The sequence below is a fragment of the Marmota monax genome, unplaced genomic scaffold, assembly GCF_021218885.2.
Source record: "Marmota monax isolate L192 unplaced genomic scaffold, Marmota_monax_Labrador192_F-V1.1 WCK01_AAM20220418_F8-fsc00014, whole genome shotgun sequence".
Classification (NCBI taxonomy): domain Eukaryota; kingdom Metazoa; phylum Chordata; class Mammalia; order Rodentia; family Sciuridae; genus Marmota; species Marmota monax.
This window is the reverse complement of record NW_026695222.1, coordinates 17,367,173-17,384,592: the sequence shown is the minus strand read 5'-3', so window position 1 is coordinate 17,384,592 and position 17,420 is coordinate 17,367,173. Positions and strand designations below refer to the sequence as shown.

Below are 17,420 nucleotides of genomic sequence, written 5' to 3'. Positions count from 1 at the left end.
CCCTGTCTTTTGAGGCTGGTTTCTCCTCTTTGACCCACTTTCTAGAACCAGGAATTCCTACCTCCCTGATTCTAGGACCAGATTTTCATCCTACAGACACCCCCACCCCCCACCCCGTGACCTCAGTGGGTCTCATGGATTTGACAGTTACCTAAATGTCAGTGACTCTCATGGCGCCGACCTAACTGCTAGGCGGGGCTCTATGCTCCTATGTCCCTTGCCTGAGTTTTCCACTGGATGCCTCCATAGACACTTCAGACTGAACATGACCCAAAAGAACTCTTCATTTCCCCCTCCTAATGTAGTGCTCTTGTCCCTGACTACCTCCAAGCCTGTCTTTCCTGACATAGTCAATAGTGCCACCATTCGCTCCCCAGCTGAAGCCAGAAACCAGGGAGTGGAACTTGACTTTGTTTCTCTGGGTCCTCACTCCCAGCCAAGGGTGTCTGACTCTTCAAAGCTCCAGAACACATCTTAAGAACCCATCTTTGCCTATAATCCCAGAAATTTGGGAGACTGAAGCAGGAAGATCACAATTTTTAAAAAATCATTTTATGTATTTCTTTTTACGTAGTGCTAAGGATCGAACCCAGTGCCTCACACATTCTAGGCAAGCGCTCTGTCCCTGAGCCCCAGCCCCAGCCCGAGTACCACAATTTTGAGGCCAGTCTCAGCGATTTAGCTAGACCCCGTTTCAAAATTAAAAATGAGGGCAGGGTTGTGGCTCAGTGGTAGAGTGGTCGCCTAGCAGCACGAGGCACTGGGTCCAATCCTCAGCACCACGTAAATGTAAAATAAAGATATTGTGTCCACCTAAAACTAAAAAAAATTAAAAATGAAAGGGGCCGGGGATGTAGCTCAGTGATAGAATGCTCCTGAGTTGTATCCCGGTACTGCAAAAGCAAAACAAAACAAGAGCCAAAACCTTTCTTCCCTCTCCACTGCTTCCAGTCTCATCCAAGCCACTGTCTGCTTCAGTCGCCCCTTGACCCATCTTCTCATCCATTCTCGCCAGCAGCAAAGTAATCTATTTTAAAACCTAAATTAGATTGTATTACTCCCTGGCTTGCATCTCTAATGACTTGTCACTGCGTCAAGAATAAATCCTCTGCCTATGGTTTGCCCTCATTCCTGCTCCCCACCCCACCTCTATCTTCTCCTTTACCTAATGGGTTCTCTGTATTGACCTTATCACTTCCTCCAACATCTACCCGACCTGTTCCTCCTTCAGGCCTTTACTCCTGCTCTTCCCTCTTTCCCTGGCTCCTTGAATAACCAAGTTTAAAGACCAGAGGCTCCCCCAATTACTCTATTTTAAGCAGGTTTCCCTACAATCCTTCAGTCAGGAGCTTGTTTCTTTCATGATTTGCATAAGAAACAACTTTTACTTTAGTTACAAAAACCACAGGAGTGAGCCCCTATTTGGTTTCTGTCACGTTGGTCAACATAACAGGTTGAATGGGAGAAATAAAACCATTTTTCCACTTGGGTAATCATCGCCTTCCTTGCTTACAATCTGCTATATAATCCTTACAATCATTTAATACATCATTCCTTCTTTTTTTATTAGTGCATTATTGTTATGTAGGACAGTGGGGGTTCATTTTGACACATCCATGAATGTCAATAACATAGTTTGCTGTTTCAATCCCTAGTACTTCCTCTTTCCCTCCTTCATTCCCTCTTTTTTTTTTTTTTTGTACTGGGGATTGAATACCATGGCATTTTATCACTGAGATACATCCCGTCCCTTCATTCTTCTTCTTGTTAAGAATTTAACCTTTTTATTTAAAAAAATATTTATTTTTTAGGTGTAGATGGATACAACACAATGCCTTTATTTTTTTATGTGGTGCTGAGGATCGAACCTGGGTCCCGCTGTGCTAGGCGAGCGCTCTACCGCTGAGCCACAATCCCAGCCCCAAGAATTTAACCTTTTTTTAAAAAAAATATGTGGTGCCTCACCTGCTAGGCAAGCACTCCACCTCTGAGCCATAACCTCAGCCCCTCTTCATTCCTTCTTTATATAACACACACTGGGTGCTGATGCTGAGCTGGACAGTTTGCAGCCAATCGTGCGATCCAGCAGGCTCTGGAATTGGGTAGTCCTGCATTCAAATCAACCCCAGTCCTGCCACTTCCAAGCTGTATGACCTTGGTCATGCATTCTAGTTTCCCAATGCTGTGTCAAAAAACTTGCTTTGCTGTTTTGGGTAGGTTCTGTGTTAGCTGGGGTGGCCGCAGGTGGGGACTGAGGGAGGGGCTGGATCATCTGTACCTTCAGGCTCGCATATGTCTGGTGGTCAGTGGGGACCAGAGTTGGAGTTGCTGGCTGGAGCCCCTTCATGTGGCTACTCCATGAGGCCTGGGCTTCCTTCCCACTTGGGGCTGGATTCTCAGGGTGAGTGGTAGAGGTGCTCCCCTAGAGCTGCAGCTGAGTCTTATCTCCCCAAATCTAAAAAAATCTCAGCGCAGGAAGGACCCTCAGTTCTTTGCTCAGCCAGGGGTGTTGGGACCCAGAAAAGATAAGTGATAGAGTCAGGACTCAGATCCTATCCAGGAGGGGAGGTGCAGGTCACTCTAGTTTCAGGATCACCTGTGTGGCCAAGAGTGTGTCAGGGGTGGCTGAGCCTGATCTGATATGGTGGTATGTCCCCTGTGTGGATTCACACCAGCTAATACCTCCAAGTTCCATGTAGGAGCAAGGGAAGCAGAGACAAAGGCAACAATTTCCAAGGGCTACGTAGCATCTCTATGTCCCACACCAGGACCAGTCTACAAGACCAGGGGTGTCAGAGCTGGAAGAACTCAGTCATCTGGAACATTAGACTAGGCCAGGTGGGGACTCTGAGGCCCAGAAGTAGGAAGGCCTACAGTGGGTCACTAGCCCAAGGGTACCTCTTCACTGCTTAGTAGTCTTGCTCTATGATTTTTGGTCCATCTCCCTCTATACTGTGTGCTCTATGAGTCCAGGCACTGGCAAGCCCACCAGTGTCTTCAGTGACTTCTCTGTGCTAACAGGGTTGAGTGGGTGAGGTGTGGGTTGTGTCCTGGCTCTGCGGTTTACCATGAATGGATCACATGTTCCTGCTAGGTTTCAGTTTATGCATCTGTACAATGGGATGGGATCCTTGGCCTCCCTTTGCAAAGTGAAAGGGAAAGGAGTCCCCACACGCTCAGCAGAGGGCGCTGGGGAGGAGGGGCGTGTGTGTGTGTGTGTGTGTGTGTGTGTGTGTGTAGGAGCCGATGGGCATGTCCCTGAAGCAGTGTTTGCCAAGAACCTGTTGAATAGCCCTTCTCTCTCCATGGGGGCACCCGCAGGGTCTGAGGGTGCAGGGGCGCTCACACACCTGGGTCCCGATGAAGTCATGCCTTAGGTGAGAGGGGCCTCTCCAGGAGTGTATTCGTGGGGAATGTATTCACGGAAGAGACATGGAAGTGGAGTTGGTGCTAGCTGTGTCGTGTGTCAGGGCACGGGAAAAGGTGGAGGAAGAAGAGGAAGAAGAAAAAGGAGCAGGAGGAGGAAAAGGGGAAAGAAAAGAAAAGCATGGAAAAGGAGGAGAAAAAAATGGGAGGAGGGAATAACGGGAGGAAGAGGAGGCTGCAGAGGGGTTAACACAGCTATGCCCTCCAGGGGCAAGGGAGCCCACCCTGAGGGTGAGGGACCGCCCTGGGCCAACAGACAAACTTAATTTGCCTCTGCCTTGCAGTGCTTTAGGGTGGGCAGTGGCGGCAAGGCGCCGGGCAGGGGTGAGGAAGTTGTAATGGACTCGGGAAAATCCACAAAGCGGAGAGGAGCCCGGGAGACAGTCCCAGAGGGAAAGAAATCACAACCACGAGAGCCGGGGCTCCAGGGCCTTCCGGAGCTGCTCCTGTTTTTTTTTTTTTTTTTTTGGGGGGGTGGTGGTGGTGGTGGTGGAGGAGGAATCAGACCTTCTCCAGCCCATTCCAGCTCCCACCGGGGCCAAAAACTACTCCTAAAGCATCCACTGGTGTGACACTAAGTAACGTGTCGTTTCCATTTTTGCTGTACAGAGTCTGAAACCGAGGTAGGGGAGAGGGGACAATGCCTAGGACCGCAGGCGCTCTAAGCGTGCAGAGTGGGCGTGCACCAGCACTGCACAGTCCTTAGGGCAGCGGGAGGGAAACTGAGGCAGAAGGAGCCGGAGCACGTCCTGGAGGCGTGAGTTTTGAGTCCTTCCCGGCTCTGCAGTTGACCGTGAGCGGATCGCTAGTCCCCCAAAGGCTTCAGTTTACGCATCTGTACGATGGGATAGTTGGTGTTGTTTGGCAAGGTTAAAGGGGGCGGAGTTCGCGCACGCTCAGCACAAGGCGAGGGGCGAGGCGCCGGGTGTGCATGGATGCTGGCTCCAGTGTGCTGAGGTCCGGCGGACCTCGGCCGGGGAATCCCCCCTCCTGCCGCTCACGCTGCCCGATCCAGGATACTGGGCAGCGGGGTGCTTCCCCGGGGTGCGATCCGTTGGCCCGCAGGGGAGGGGGCGGCGGCAGAGCGGAGGAGGAGGGAGCCGGGGCCGCGGCTGCCCGGGCCCACCTGACCCTCGAGGGGGTCGCTGTTGCCTCGCAGATTCCTCCCTCGCTTCCAGCCTGCGTCCCTCCCCGCCGCTCCCGCCGCGTCCGCCTTTTGTTCGCGGAGCCGCGCGCCCCCGAGCCGAGGCGGCGGGGCGCGGAGCTGGCGGGGCTGCGCGGGGGGCGGGCCGCGCCGGGCGGAGCCGGAGTCCTGGCCGCAGCCGGACTCGGAGCCCGAGGCAGCGATCGGCGTGCGGGCGGCCGAGGTCCCGGCGCGCTCCGGGGGCGCGGCGAGGCCGAGGGGGCGGGCGCCGGGCGGAGCCGGAGCCGGAGCCGTGGCGCCTGGAGGCGATCGGGCCGCTCTCTCAAAGCTCAGAGCAGTGGAGAGACTGTGCGGCGGGGGTCGGGTCCGGAGCGCAGCCCCCAAGCTGTGGTGGGCCGAGAGGATCCGCACCTCGAGCGGCCGGAGCTGCACCGGGACCCTCCCCAGGGACGCCGAGGCCGGGCGGGCCCCGGCCATGCGCGCCGCTCGCTGAGGCCGAGTGAGGCCGCGATGGAGGCGCCGGCTGGCGAGCCCCCGGCGCGGGGCTGCGTTCCCCCGCCCGCGCCGGTCCTGGAGAGGAAGAAGAGCCACCGCGCGCCGTCGCCGGCCAGGCCCAAGGACGTAGCCGGCTGGTCGTTAGCCAAGGGCCGCCGCGGCCCAGGCTCGGGCGCCGCTGCAGCCTGTAGCGCCGCGTCCTCAGCGCGGCCAGACAAGAAGGGGCGCGCAGTGGCGCCAGGGGCACGAGGCGCGGGGACGCGTGTGGCCGGGGTTCGCACCGGAGTCCGCGCCAAGGGCCGTCCGCGCCCGGGTGCCGGGCAGCGACCTCCGCCTCCGCCGCCCAGCCTCACCGACAGCAGCTCCGAGGTGTCCGACTGCGCGTCGGAGGAGGCGCGCCTGCTGGGCCTGGAGCTGGCGCTGAGCAGCGACGCCGAGTCGGCGGCCGGGGGGCCGGCGGGGGCCCACACCGGGCAGCAGCCTCAGCCCGCGCCGTCCGCGCACCAGCCTCCGCGGCCGCCCGCTTCCCCCGATGAGCCATCGATGGCCGCGTCGTCGGTGGGCAGCAGCCGTCTGCCTCTCAGTGCCTCGCTCGCCTTCTCTGACCTCACCGAGGAGATGCTGGACTGCGGGCCCGGCGGCTTCGTGCGCGAGCTGGAGGAGCTGCGCTCCGAGAACGACTATCTCAAGGTGGGGGCGCCCAGGGGGAAAGGGAGGCAGCCTTACGCGTGCTGACACGGCCCCGAGGGCCTCTTTCCCACTGAACAAGCTGGGGAAAGGGGCCCAAACCCTCTGGGGACCACTCTGAGATCGATCTAGGGGGCCCTCACATTCCCTCTTCTCACTTTATTTGGGAAGCCCTCTTCGGAGGAGAAACTTGGATAGGACACTGATCAAAGGACCCTGATTTGGGGACAGGGGCCTTGAGAAAATTGCTCTGAAGGGTGCTCTGTGGTGGGGTGTGTAGTCAATGAGGGGCTGGACCTCTGCTTTCAGCGGCTCAAAACCTGCCCCAGACTTGCAGGCCTTCCGTGACTCTCCTTTCTGGGGCCATTAGTGTGCTCCGCCTCCGGGGAAACCTGTGGCCATTCCTTGCCAAGGACAGGCTGGAACAGAATCCTGAGTCTTTACCCAGGGCTTCCCCAGGCACAGGCCTGTCCCCGCCTGCCTTTTAGGGCGGGTCCACTTTGAAAGCATGACATCTGGGAACATCCCCTTGGCTGGAGTCCACTTCCGCCCAGTCTAACGGTCCCACAGCCTGGGAGGATGATATTGTGGGAGAACCGGTTCAGAGGCAGCTCCCTAGATCCCAGGATATTGTCTTCTGCCTTCTGGGCAACAGGCCTTGTATACAACGGCCCTGGCCTGGCCAGTCATGGCCATTGCCCATGTCCTTCCCATACTCCCAGTGGGAGGGGGGAAACTGCTGCCTGAAAGGGACTCTCCCTCTGGGCATGTGGGGACCTGAGAGCTTTTTGGGGAGAGCAGGCTTTGCCTTGGCCCATTCAGTGGACATGAGTACCTCCTGGATGCAGGCCAGGTTCCCTCTGCCAGTCGCCTAGTTCCATGGCTGCCGGAGGAGCAGCCTGGCTCTGGGGTGTTGACCTTGGCCTGGGAGGCCGGACTCATCATGGGCTTTACAGACTGGGCATGGTTTTGGAAGAGACTGAAATGTTGCTTGCACTTGTCTGTTGATGGCCTGGCATAGCACCCAGAGTATCCCTGGCCAAGAGCCACGGAGTTAACAGCACTCTGCTGAGTTATGTCTGCCCTGTGGCACTTAACTTTGCCTTCTTCTAAAGGGGTTTCTCACTCATTAGAGTGTTGGGGTCTTTCCAGCTGTGTCTCTTGCTCCCCTGTTTTCCTGGGGACTTGTTGGGCTTGTCGTATAGGACAGCGTCTGCCTGAGGCAGGACTACCTAGCCCTTCAGTGCCCAGCCCTTCCCATTTAACTGTTAATAGGAGGGTGGGTCTTCCCAAAGACCCCAGTGACAATCAGGGGTTCCCTCAGGCCTTATTGTGTGCTGAAGCCAGTGGGAGGGAGCAGGCAAGTGGAGGGGGGAGGAGGAGGGAGACTACAATGACAGGCCGAAAGAGGACCTTTTGCGCTTGTCCTCTGGAGGCTTTGGGCTGCTTTCCACACTGCCTGCCTGAGCTGCCCCAAAGCTGGATCCTGAGCCCCTCACCCCTCACCCCCACTGCTCACTTGCAGAGGAGGAGGGCTCACAGTGCTTTGCTTCTAGTCTCATGCACCTGCTCCTGTCCACCCAGGCCCAGCTGGGGACATGGCAGTGCTTGGGACAGGCCTGCACCTTAGTTTCCACCTGAGTTTTAATTTCTACCTGAATTTCAGGCTTCATGCACAAGCCTCAGGCGCTGTTGGGTCTGGGGTCTATAGCTTCCTGACTGTGATTTTGGGCAAGTTATTTAATGTCTCTGGTATTCAGTTTTGTTTTTTCATATGTAAAAATAGGATAATTACACCTTTTGCTCTTTTTAAAAAATATTTTTTAGTTGTTGATGGACCTTTATTTTATTTATTTGTATGTGGTGCTGAGAGTTGAACCCAGAACCTCACGTATGCTAGGCAAGTGCACTACCACTAAGCCAGGACCCCAGCCCCACATTTCACTCTTAAAAGATTAAATGAGATAATGTGTGCAAAGACCATTAGAGAGCCTGGTGTGTAGTAAATCTCAGATGGTGTATAGTAAATCTCAGTAGCTGAGATCATGTCTATTCCCAAGCGATTTTGGACAGGTTTCCATGTGTACTTCTCTGGGTCTCTTGTGGATTCTGTGGGTGCAACATAGATCCTCCTCCCCACCTGGAGCAGGCTGGGCTTTCTCCGGCCTTTCATTCATTCATTCATTCATTCACCAACTAACCAGGGTCTTTTGCCTGTGTACTAACACAGATGGAGGGTGGGGATATCACTGTGAACAGGCCAAAGTGTCTGCTTTCCAGGAACCTTGGGGAGACCCGTACAATAGTAGTCATACTCTAAAGCACATTGTGGATCACGGGGATGTGTGGAAAGTGTAAGGGTGCCAGGAGCACGTGAGGATGGGGGCTGGGGCTCAGGGAGGCCAAGACCTGAAGGATGACATGGAACCAGTAGACTGAGGAGCTGTAGTAAGAACGTTCTAGGCTAAGGATAGGTGGGTAAAGGCTTGTTGAGTTTGAGAGGATTGGAGAGAGCGGTGAGTGAGACCTGACAGTGCCGATTCTTGCTGTGTGTGGTGGGACCTCGCATCACTTCTCTGAGGTTTGTTAACCTCAGCTGCCAGTCTCACAGAGGCAGGGGGACCCTGGACACGGTGCATGTGGCCGTAAATATAGGACTTATGACAGGGTGTTTTGTTGTGGTGATGGTGGGTGTTTTCATTCTGCAGATGGGTAAACTGTGGCCAGAGCAGGGGAGGGACTGGCTGCAGGTCCCAGAGCCAGGTCTCAGGGCAGCCAGGGCTGGGAGTGGGAACAGGCTAGACTGATGTTTTTCTTACCTCTTTGGGTCACTTTGCTACTGAGGTGCAGCCTAGATAATGAGGGAAAAGACTCAGACCCCAGTGTGTCTGTTGCAGACTGACTGTTCAGGTTGAGGGGAGTGCCCCTGAGTCCAGCAGGTGGCCTGGTTCAGTTTCACCTCCCAGCTGCTGAGGGGACACTGGGGACTGTCAGCAGGGGGAAGGGCTATTAGATGACTGTAGATCTCCTGGGTTTCCCATTTAGGGAGAACCTGTCCGGGGGCCCATCCAGGGAAGCGTTAATGGGATAACTCTCTCCCTAAGAAAAGCTAGAAGGACTTTCTACAGAAGAGGTCCTAAGCTTGCTGTCCCTTGAATTATTCAAAAAGAACTCCATGCTTGGATATAGGTAGAGTTTGTGGAAAGCAGCTTGTAAGTGGTCCAAAACGTTGGTGGTTGTGATTTCCTGAGGAACGTTCCTGGGGAGATTTATGTGGTGGCTACAGTTGAGCTGCCTGACCTTGAGTCCCTTCTAGCTAAGGAAGTCTGAAGGTTATTAACTGCCAAAGTTCTAGAATCCAGAGATGGAACTATCACTGCAGAATAGACACGTCAACTATGTTTGACCTTCAAAGCCCCAGTGGTCTGAGGTCAACCATGACCACCAACAGTTACCATGTCCCACGTGGCGAGGACAGGCTAGGAACCCACTGGGTGTGGATGGAAGAATCAGAGAGCTTGAGCCGGAAGACCTGGCTTGGAGACCTGTTTTTACTATTTTCTGTTTGGCCATGGGCAGGTCACTTGGCCTCTCCGAGCTGCCTTTTTCTCATCTGTATGATGAAGACTCTGGAGCCGGCCAGGGCAACCTCAAAGGATTGTTTTCATCAATCCTGGAGGTATGAATAGACAAGAAAACATTTTGCAGAAAGTGAAATCCCACAACGTATGGGGAACTGTTATTATTGTTAGCCAATGAGCAGAGAGGATGTCCATGTGTTCCTTCTAGAAGAACTGGAAGAAGACTGGAGGGTGGATTTCCTTAGCTTTAGAATGTTAATAGAGCAGGAGCTACTCCAGGGAGGGCTGGAAGGTAGGATGCATTCCCTGCTGCTCTGTGGGCTCTGGGGACCCAGGCCTCCTTGGAGGCTCTAACTGTGTCTAGGTATTTGCTCAGGAAGCACCCCATTGACCCCAGTTGCCCTTATACAGATGGATCAATGCAGGCTCCAGGTCTTGCAGCCATGACTCCAACACCTGTTGGTCTAACCCGGGGTCCTGTTCTTTCTTTTCTTCTCCATCTCCTTCTTGAAGAAGAAGTCCTCCTCTCCTTCCTCCTCCTGCTCTCTCCATCTTTATTTTGTATTTTGAACTCAGGGACACTTTACCACTCAGCCACATCTCCACCCTTTTTATTATTTCTTTTTAAATTTTGAGAAGGGGTCTCACTAAGTTGCCCAGGCTGACTTTGAACTTGCCATCCTCCTGCCTCAGCCTCTGGGATGGCAAGGGTTCCTGACTGCTCCCAGCTAGGGGTCCTGTTCTTCCTGCAGTGTGACCAGAGCTCAGCATTTGTTGCTAACAGTGAGCCTGGACTGAGGGGAATCCTGTCACAGGCCAGGCTCTAGGCTAAGCGTATAGGGCAAGTGGTGGACAAAACAGGTTGGAGACCCGGAGCCTGCACATGGGGGTCGTGGACACGGGTGTCCCTGTGTGTGGGACCGATCCTTCTCTAAAGTGGAGGACAGGCATGCTGTCCAGGGTCGTGGGGGCCCTCCACTGTAAGGTGAAGGTGAAGTGCTCAGTCAACTCTAGTGCCTGACCCACCGTCGCCTTCCCTAATGCTCTCCTGCAGGCATCCATCGCCCATCCATCCATCAGCACATGTTTTCTGAGTGCCTCCTGGGTGGTGCCAGTCCACACAGCAGGTCACTGTATGTAGCTCTTCTCAGCTCCTGGATAGGGGGAGAGCTCCAGTCTGTCAGTGGGGAGAAGAGAGGAATGGTCACCTTGGTCAACAAAGCCCAGCTGGTCCCTACCTGGAGTCCCATCCTGAAAGGTAGCCTGGAGGAGGCTGCTCTGAGACCTGGGGCTTTAAGAATTCTTAACACTTGCCTGTCAGCGGAGAGGGGACAGCTCCTGCAAGATGGAAAATGTGAGCAGAGGCTGCTGTGCCCTGCGGGGACTTCTGAACACCCAGGACTACCAGCTTTCCTTGTGGAGGGGCTGGGCCTGTGTCCAGGCACATCCTCTCTCCCCCAACTTTTATGTTTTGAACCCAGGGGCACTTAACTAACCACCAAGCCACATCCTCTGCCCTTTTTTGTATTTTTTTTAGAGACAGGGCCTCGCTGGGTTGCTGAGGCTGGCTTTGAGCTCTAGATCCTCCTGTCTTAGTCTCCAGAGCTGCTGGGATTACAGGCGTGTGCCACCACCCCCGGCCACATCTATTCTTGTCCACACAAATTTATGTACAAACATCATAGCTCAGTCTCAGAGACCAAAGCCACTCACACTGACCTCACAGACACATCCTGTGACACACTGAAGCCATTCCCTTCCAGAAGCATCCCTCGGGCAGGCTCTAGAGGATCCACACTGAGATATAAACATTCACGTAGATGTGACATGAGATCCTGTACCCACAGGCACAGACACAAGCGCAGATCATGCAAATGTCAGGGATGCAGCATTTGCCAAACAAGTGTACCCAGACACAGACACAGTGACATGTGTGTGTCACTCCCACACAGAAACAGGAAATCCTGGTCAGCGTTTCCCTGGAGCTAGTGTGTACAAACTCCTCCTGTGTTCAGCTCCTCCGCAAGGCTTCCTTTCACAGGGCAGATGGGAACAGTGAGGGCACGGCCAGGGTCAGGGCCTTGGCTCTGTAACTTTCTGGATGTGAGGTCCAAAGAGCTTAGCTGGGCAGGGAGGTGGTGGGTAGGGCCTTCGCATCTCCGGGTCAGAAGTTGCACCCAGGCCTCTGAGGCCAGGCCCTTGGACCTGGGCCCTGTGGGGCTGACAGTTGCAGGCTGCAGGAGGAACACTGCCCCCGGGTGACTCCCTTCTAATCTCTTCGGAATTTCCTGCTGGCCCATCTTTCCTCCCTGCTTCTCATTTGCTGGAGGCTACAGAGGGCCACGCCGTCCTCATTTGTAAAGTGTGCCCAGTTCTGGGCTGGAGATGGTGGAGGAGCCCGGGGAGACGTAGGCCCTCAGGAGGGGCTGGCAGGTTTCCTGGAGGCGGCATGGCAGCTGGGGAGTCAGCCTTTGAGTGACTGCCTCTGTGCTTGAGGAACAGTGCCTGGAACTGTGCCTAGCACATTGGAGGGGCTCAATAGATAGAGGTGTGTGTGAGGGGATGAAAGGCAGTGGCCGGTTCTGGGGCTGGGCTGCAGGCCTGCAAGAAGAGCTGGAGTGCTGAGAGCCATAACTGGAGGGCATGGCGGATGGGGCAGAGTCTGGAAGGGGAGTGGACCCAGCTGGGCACTGTCGACACCTTGCTAAGAGAGGGGTCCTGTGGCAAGGCAGGGCTGCTTCCCCCACGTGTCTGAAGCACGGGGCACAAGGCCTGGTCTGTGTCAGGGTCCTGGAGAGGGAGGGAAGGAAGACTCAGAAATCTCATGGACAAACTCCATCTTTGGGATCGGGTCTGGGGCCAAATCTCACTTTGCTGCCTCCTCCCTGTGCAAAATCTCCCTGTGCCAGGTCCCTCATCAAGCCTCGGTCTTCCTATCTGTGCAATGGGAATTGCGACCCTTTCCCGCTGGCATTTGGGAGGATTAGTGGTCAGGTATGTGTCGTGCCCAGCACCATCCTGTACAGCCTCTGGGGCAGAGGAGACCCCGGGGAGGAGCATGGTGAATTCCAGCGCAAGGGCCTGATCTACAGACAGTTCCCCCATCCTCCTGTGTATGACCTTACCTGTGGTCACACTGCTTTGCTACTGGGAGGAACTTGGAGCTGGGTTGGGGAAAGAGCCTGAGACCATGAAGTGTTCTGGACGGGCTGGCTGCCCCAGGTGCGCCGGAGGCCTCCAGGTCAGCACCACTCTGCGTCTGCTGGCCGCCCTGAGGCAGGCGAGGAGGCAGGAGCAGCAGGACAGCCCTCCCTTCTCCAGAGCTTGGGGGATTTAAGAGCATTGCCTTCTGGACCCCAAAGACTTGTGCTTGGATCCTGCCTCTGCCTTTTCCTTTCTGACATGTCCCTTTCTTTTTTTCTTTAGCGGGCAGGGGGAGGGTTACCGGGGATTGAACTCAGGGGCACTCGACCACTGAGCCCCATCCCCAGCCCTATTCTGTATTTTATTTAGAGACAGGGGCTCACTGAGTTGCTTAGTGCCTTGCTATTGCTGAGGCTGGCTTTGAACTCACGATCCCTCTGCCTCAGCCCCCCAAGCCACTGGGATTACAGGCATAATCCCACCACGTCACCACCATGCCCAGCTCTGACCTATCCCTTTCTGAGCCTCAGTCTCCTCATCTGTAAAACAGGGTATGGATGGTACTTGCTCTGCAAGGTGCTGTGAGGATTAAACAGGAGAAAGCATGTATGTCGGCATCAGCCCTCGTCACTGTCACTCCTACAGGCTCAGCCTTAACCCTTCGTCATGACTTGGCAGTGGTCTCCCATCGAGCTTGGGTCCTTGGTGGCAGGGGCCGTGCCTGGCTCTGGGTGTGCCTCTTCAGTTCTAGACTGGGAGGGGTGTGTGGAGCTGAGCTGGTGAGCACCCCAGACACTCTTTCCCTCGAAAGTCAGAGCCTCAGACACAGAACCTATTGGGCCCTCTGCTGATGGAGGTCGGCCTTGGGGTCCCCACTGTTAAATGGAGGTGAATTGTCTCCCATTGCCAGGGCCATAAAGAGAAGCGAGGGCTCCCGGGGAAAGTCTGGGTTCCCAGCTGCGCTGGGCCGGCCTGCTTGGCTCTCTGGGCCCTGGCACCAGCCTCTCCCTGCCCGCTCCTCCCTGGCCGGGCCCCAGATGCCTGTGTGGTCACACCTCCCAGCCCTGCTCCACCCAGGTTCCAGGCTGTTGTGGGACACACCCCCGACCCTGTCCCTGGGCTCTTCCCTCCCAGGGCCTTTGCCCTTGCAGTTCCCTGCTCTTTCTCCCGCCTTCCCCTCCCCCTGTGAGTCTGGCAGCTTCTCCTCAGGGTTGCTCCAGGCCAGGCTCCTGTGTCAGACACACCTTGGAGCTTCTTGGAGGCTCCTTTGGGGAATTCACCAGACAGTGATTAGATTACTAATCAGGTAATTACAGGTTTCCCATCAGCCCCTCCCCCTTTCTCTGCATGGATCAGGGACCATCCTGGATACTTATCTCCAGAGAGGTTGCATGCTTGCCAGAGGTCACACAGCATTTAAGTGACACAAGGATGAGGATCTTGTGGTGCACATTTTGGAATGCCAGGCAGGGGCTTGGCAGGAGCTGAGATGCGGGTGTGAAATGCTCCAGGGTGCCAGAGGTCAGGCTGTGTGGCCCTGAGCCACTCTCTTGACTTGGAGCCTCCTTTCCATCTCCAAAGACCTCAGCTCTCTTCTCTCTCTTGGTTAAGCCCAGAGGCAATTTGGGGGATGTTTTCCACATATCCAGATCCGAAGCTGACTTCCTTCCTGTTCACAAGGAAAGGATCGGAGAGACACTGTCAGAGGCAGCAGGGGCTGCCCGTTCTGCCTGTGTGCAGGTCAGCCGTCTCCAGGGCTCTTCCACCACCAACATGCACATGCATGCCATACGCACACGCACACGCACACAGCTCTGTGCACAGGTCTGAGAGGCCGGTTCCTGACTGGCTATGCGGCCCTCATTGCTCATCTATGAAGTGACAGGAGATTGGACAGTGCCTGCTTTGAAAGGATCATCACTGAGCAAGAGATGTCCAGTCTCTCTGCCTGGTGTTAGGCACACGCCAAGTCCTTGAAAATGTCAGCCTGTATTTCTGTCACCCCATAATAGAGACCCTCTAGTTTAGTTTATGAGAGCTCAAACAGGATGCTGGCTGTGCCACTTAGTGTGTGACCTTGGGCAACATGTGTGGTCTCTCTGACCCCAGGTCCCTACCCATTGGGATGCTGGCTGTGTCACTTAATGTGTGACCTTGGGCAACATGTGTGGTCTCTCTGACCCCAGGTCCCTACCCATTGGGACTGCTCAGGATACCAAGACAGAACTGAGCCGGGTACTTCCCTCTTTATTGCTCCCAAGAGAAGTGGGATCCTGGAGGTCTCCAAGACCAGGCAGCCTGCAGGGACACTGAGTGGCACAGTGCTGTCTGGCTGACCCTCCTCCAGGACCTTTGACCCTGACTCCCCCAAACAAGAGCCCTGCTTTCACCCAAGGAGGCTAAGTTGCATTGCACTCTGGGCTGGGAGACGGGAGCTCAGAATCCCTCCCTGTTCAGCTCTGGGCCTCCTAGGGAACCATGGGATGGTCTCCTGTCTCTCTAGGCCTCAGTGTCCTCTGTGAGGGATGGGGTCTTTGGGTTCCCCTCCGCCTGCTGCTGTGCGGAGTGCATATGAAGTGAAAGGGACGTGGAGGCTTTTGCCATCCCCTCCTTTGGATTCAAGTGTGATGATCTCATCTGGAACCTTGACAGACCCCTGGGGACTGGCAGAAGGGATAGCAGATGGCAGCCTTGGCCCCTTGGGTGGGGTTGGCATGTGCCCCTGTGGCCACTGCTGGCCCACCCTGCTGGTCAGCCCTTCTGGGGCTGGAGTGAGTGGCGGGGACCAGAGCAGGAAACAAGTATCCCAGAGCCAGGGAGACAGATGGACAGGCAGCCCGGCCTTGGTCAGAGGGAGAGACCATGGTGGCCAGGCTGCATGTGGGAAGAGGCAGGCCGAGCAGGGGCTCCTGTTCTCCATGGCACGGCTGCCATCCTGCAGAGTCGGGGCTCTGTCGTCCTGCCTAGGTCTGCCTGGGACCTGGGATGAGGTGACAGATCTGGGTAAGGTCTGGAATCTGGCAGGCCTGGGGCCTGGGTGTCAATGGCCTGGCGTCTGAAGCCACCGCGGACATTAGCCTCACAGAGTCAAAGAAATGGATTCACATAGCAGCCCAACTGGAAGGAGTTCTCTGCAGGGGTGTGATGGGGTAGTCAGCTCGCACTCTGAGGCCCCTTTATGACTCGGCAGCCGTTTACTTTATGCGTGTCCCGGGCACCGGCCTAGGTTCCGCTTTCCTGACCCTCGGAGCCTAGAGGCTGACCGACCTTCCATGAGCAAACAGAAAAGTAAATGAGTGTCCCAAACACTCATTTCCAACACACCACCGGCTGCCACGGTCTCTCCCTCAGGCCAAGGCCCAGGCTGCCTGTCCATCTGCCACCCTGGCTCTGGGCCATTTGTCTCCTGCCATGGTTCTGGCCACTCATCCCAGCCCTTGAAGGGACATTCCAGTCCCACCCAAGCCTGTGATACTTACTGTGAGAGAAAGAAAGGGTTAAGCCAGATAAATGGGCTCATGGGTCTGGAAGGTCTCCGGAGGTGGCCTTGCAATGGGCACCTCTGGCAGGAAAGGGGGGCAGCCCTGAGGGCAAGGCAAGGGCAGGTGGGACAGGCCAGGTGTGGCCTCCAGTGGCTGGAGTGTGGCCAGTGTGAGGTAGAGCTGGGGAGATGAGGGAGAGGTGTGTGTGTGTGTGGGGGGGCTGTGCAACTGGGTTTCATTTTGAGTGTGGTGATGAGTCCACCAGCACGGGTGGAGGTTTTGCTTTCTTTTGCTTTTCGTTTTCAGTCAGGTAGTGTATTAAGGTGTAATTTACATATGGTAAAATGAGTTTTGACAACCCAGTTTTGTAATCATCACCCCAGTTAAGATATAGAACTCAGTCAGGTACTGTGGCACACACCTACAATCCTAGCAATTCAGGAGGCTGAGGCAGGAGGATCCCAGATTTGAGGCCAGCCTCGGCAATTTAGCGAGAACCTGTCTCAAAATAAAAAGGACTGGGGATGTGGCTCAGTGGAAAAGCACCCCTGGGTTCAGTCCTCAGTTCCAAAACAGGGCTGGCAGTGCAGCTCAGCAGTGGCAGAGCCCTGGTTTCTACCCCTAGCACCTCAAAATGAAACAATATTCCCATGGCCCTCCCAAATTTTCTTTGAGGTCATTCCCTTCCTCTGCCTTAGACCCTGAGAACCACTTACCTGTTTTCTGTCCCAATAGTCCAGAATGTAGAGATCCCTCAGTGCAGGGAGCTGACTCTGGGTGGGGGTAGCTGGGGGACTCCACTCCTGCAGTCTCTTCTTGGTGGCTGGTAAGAGCCAGCCTTCTGCCTTCAGGAACCTTGTGTCTTCTTGGTTTTCTCACTGTCCCCTCAGGGCCAGCTGTGGACTGTTGCTGGGTTTGCATCATCCGTTGCCACTTGCTGTGTTTCTGCAGAGGGGCTAGTGTTGGTCACTGTCTTTTCCCGTAGCCCAGTCTGCGTTGTGCTCATGCACATATGGTCACGTGGGAAGATTCCCGAGAACCCCAAATCTAAACTTCCCCGCCATCTTCATTAGACAAAGATTCATCATCTTGTATCTGTGTAGATTTTTTGCAGAAAGGAACCCTTAGAACATTTAAAATGTGGTTTGAAAGTAGAGCCCTGCTTCCCCCATATATGCCTTGATGGTGGAGGGAAGGGCCTGGGACCGTGACCCGTATCCCACAGGTGAGGAAACAGGCTTCTCCTTATTTCAAGTTATGGGCCCCTTTAAATTCCCTGCTAAGAATAAGCCTCAGGATAATCTTCTAAAATGCAAAGGAGGGGCTGGGGATACAGCTCAGTTGGTAGAGGGCTTGCCCTGCAAGTACAAGGCCCTGGGTTTGATCCCCAGCACCACACACACACACACACAAAAAAAAAAATCAAAGTAAACAGAATGTATTGATAACTTTGGAATTATA

General features: G+C 55.1%; 1 protein-coding gene across 2 annotated transcripts in view; it reads left to right on the top strand.

The window, feature by feature from the left end:
• Positions 1-4,840: 4,840 nt before the first annotated feature.
• The window catches only part of Soga1 (suppressor of glucose, autophagy associated 1), a 68,904-nt gene continuing 56,324 nt past the window's right edge, over positions 4,841-17,420 (top strand). For both annotated transcript variants that reach the window (XM_058575564.1, XM_046433342.2), the window contains exon 1: positions 4,841-5,755. In XM_058575564.1, coding sequence (XP_058431547.1) covers positions 5,081-5,755 — 675 coding nt within the window. In that variant the 5' untranslated portion in view covers positions 4,841-5,080. The remainder of the gene's footprint in view (positions 5,756-17,420) is intronic.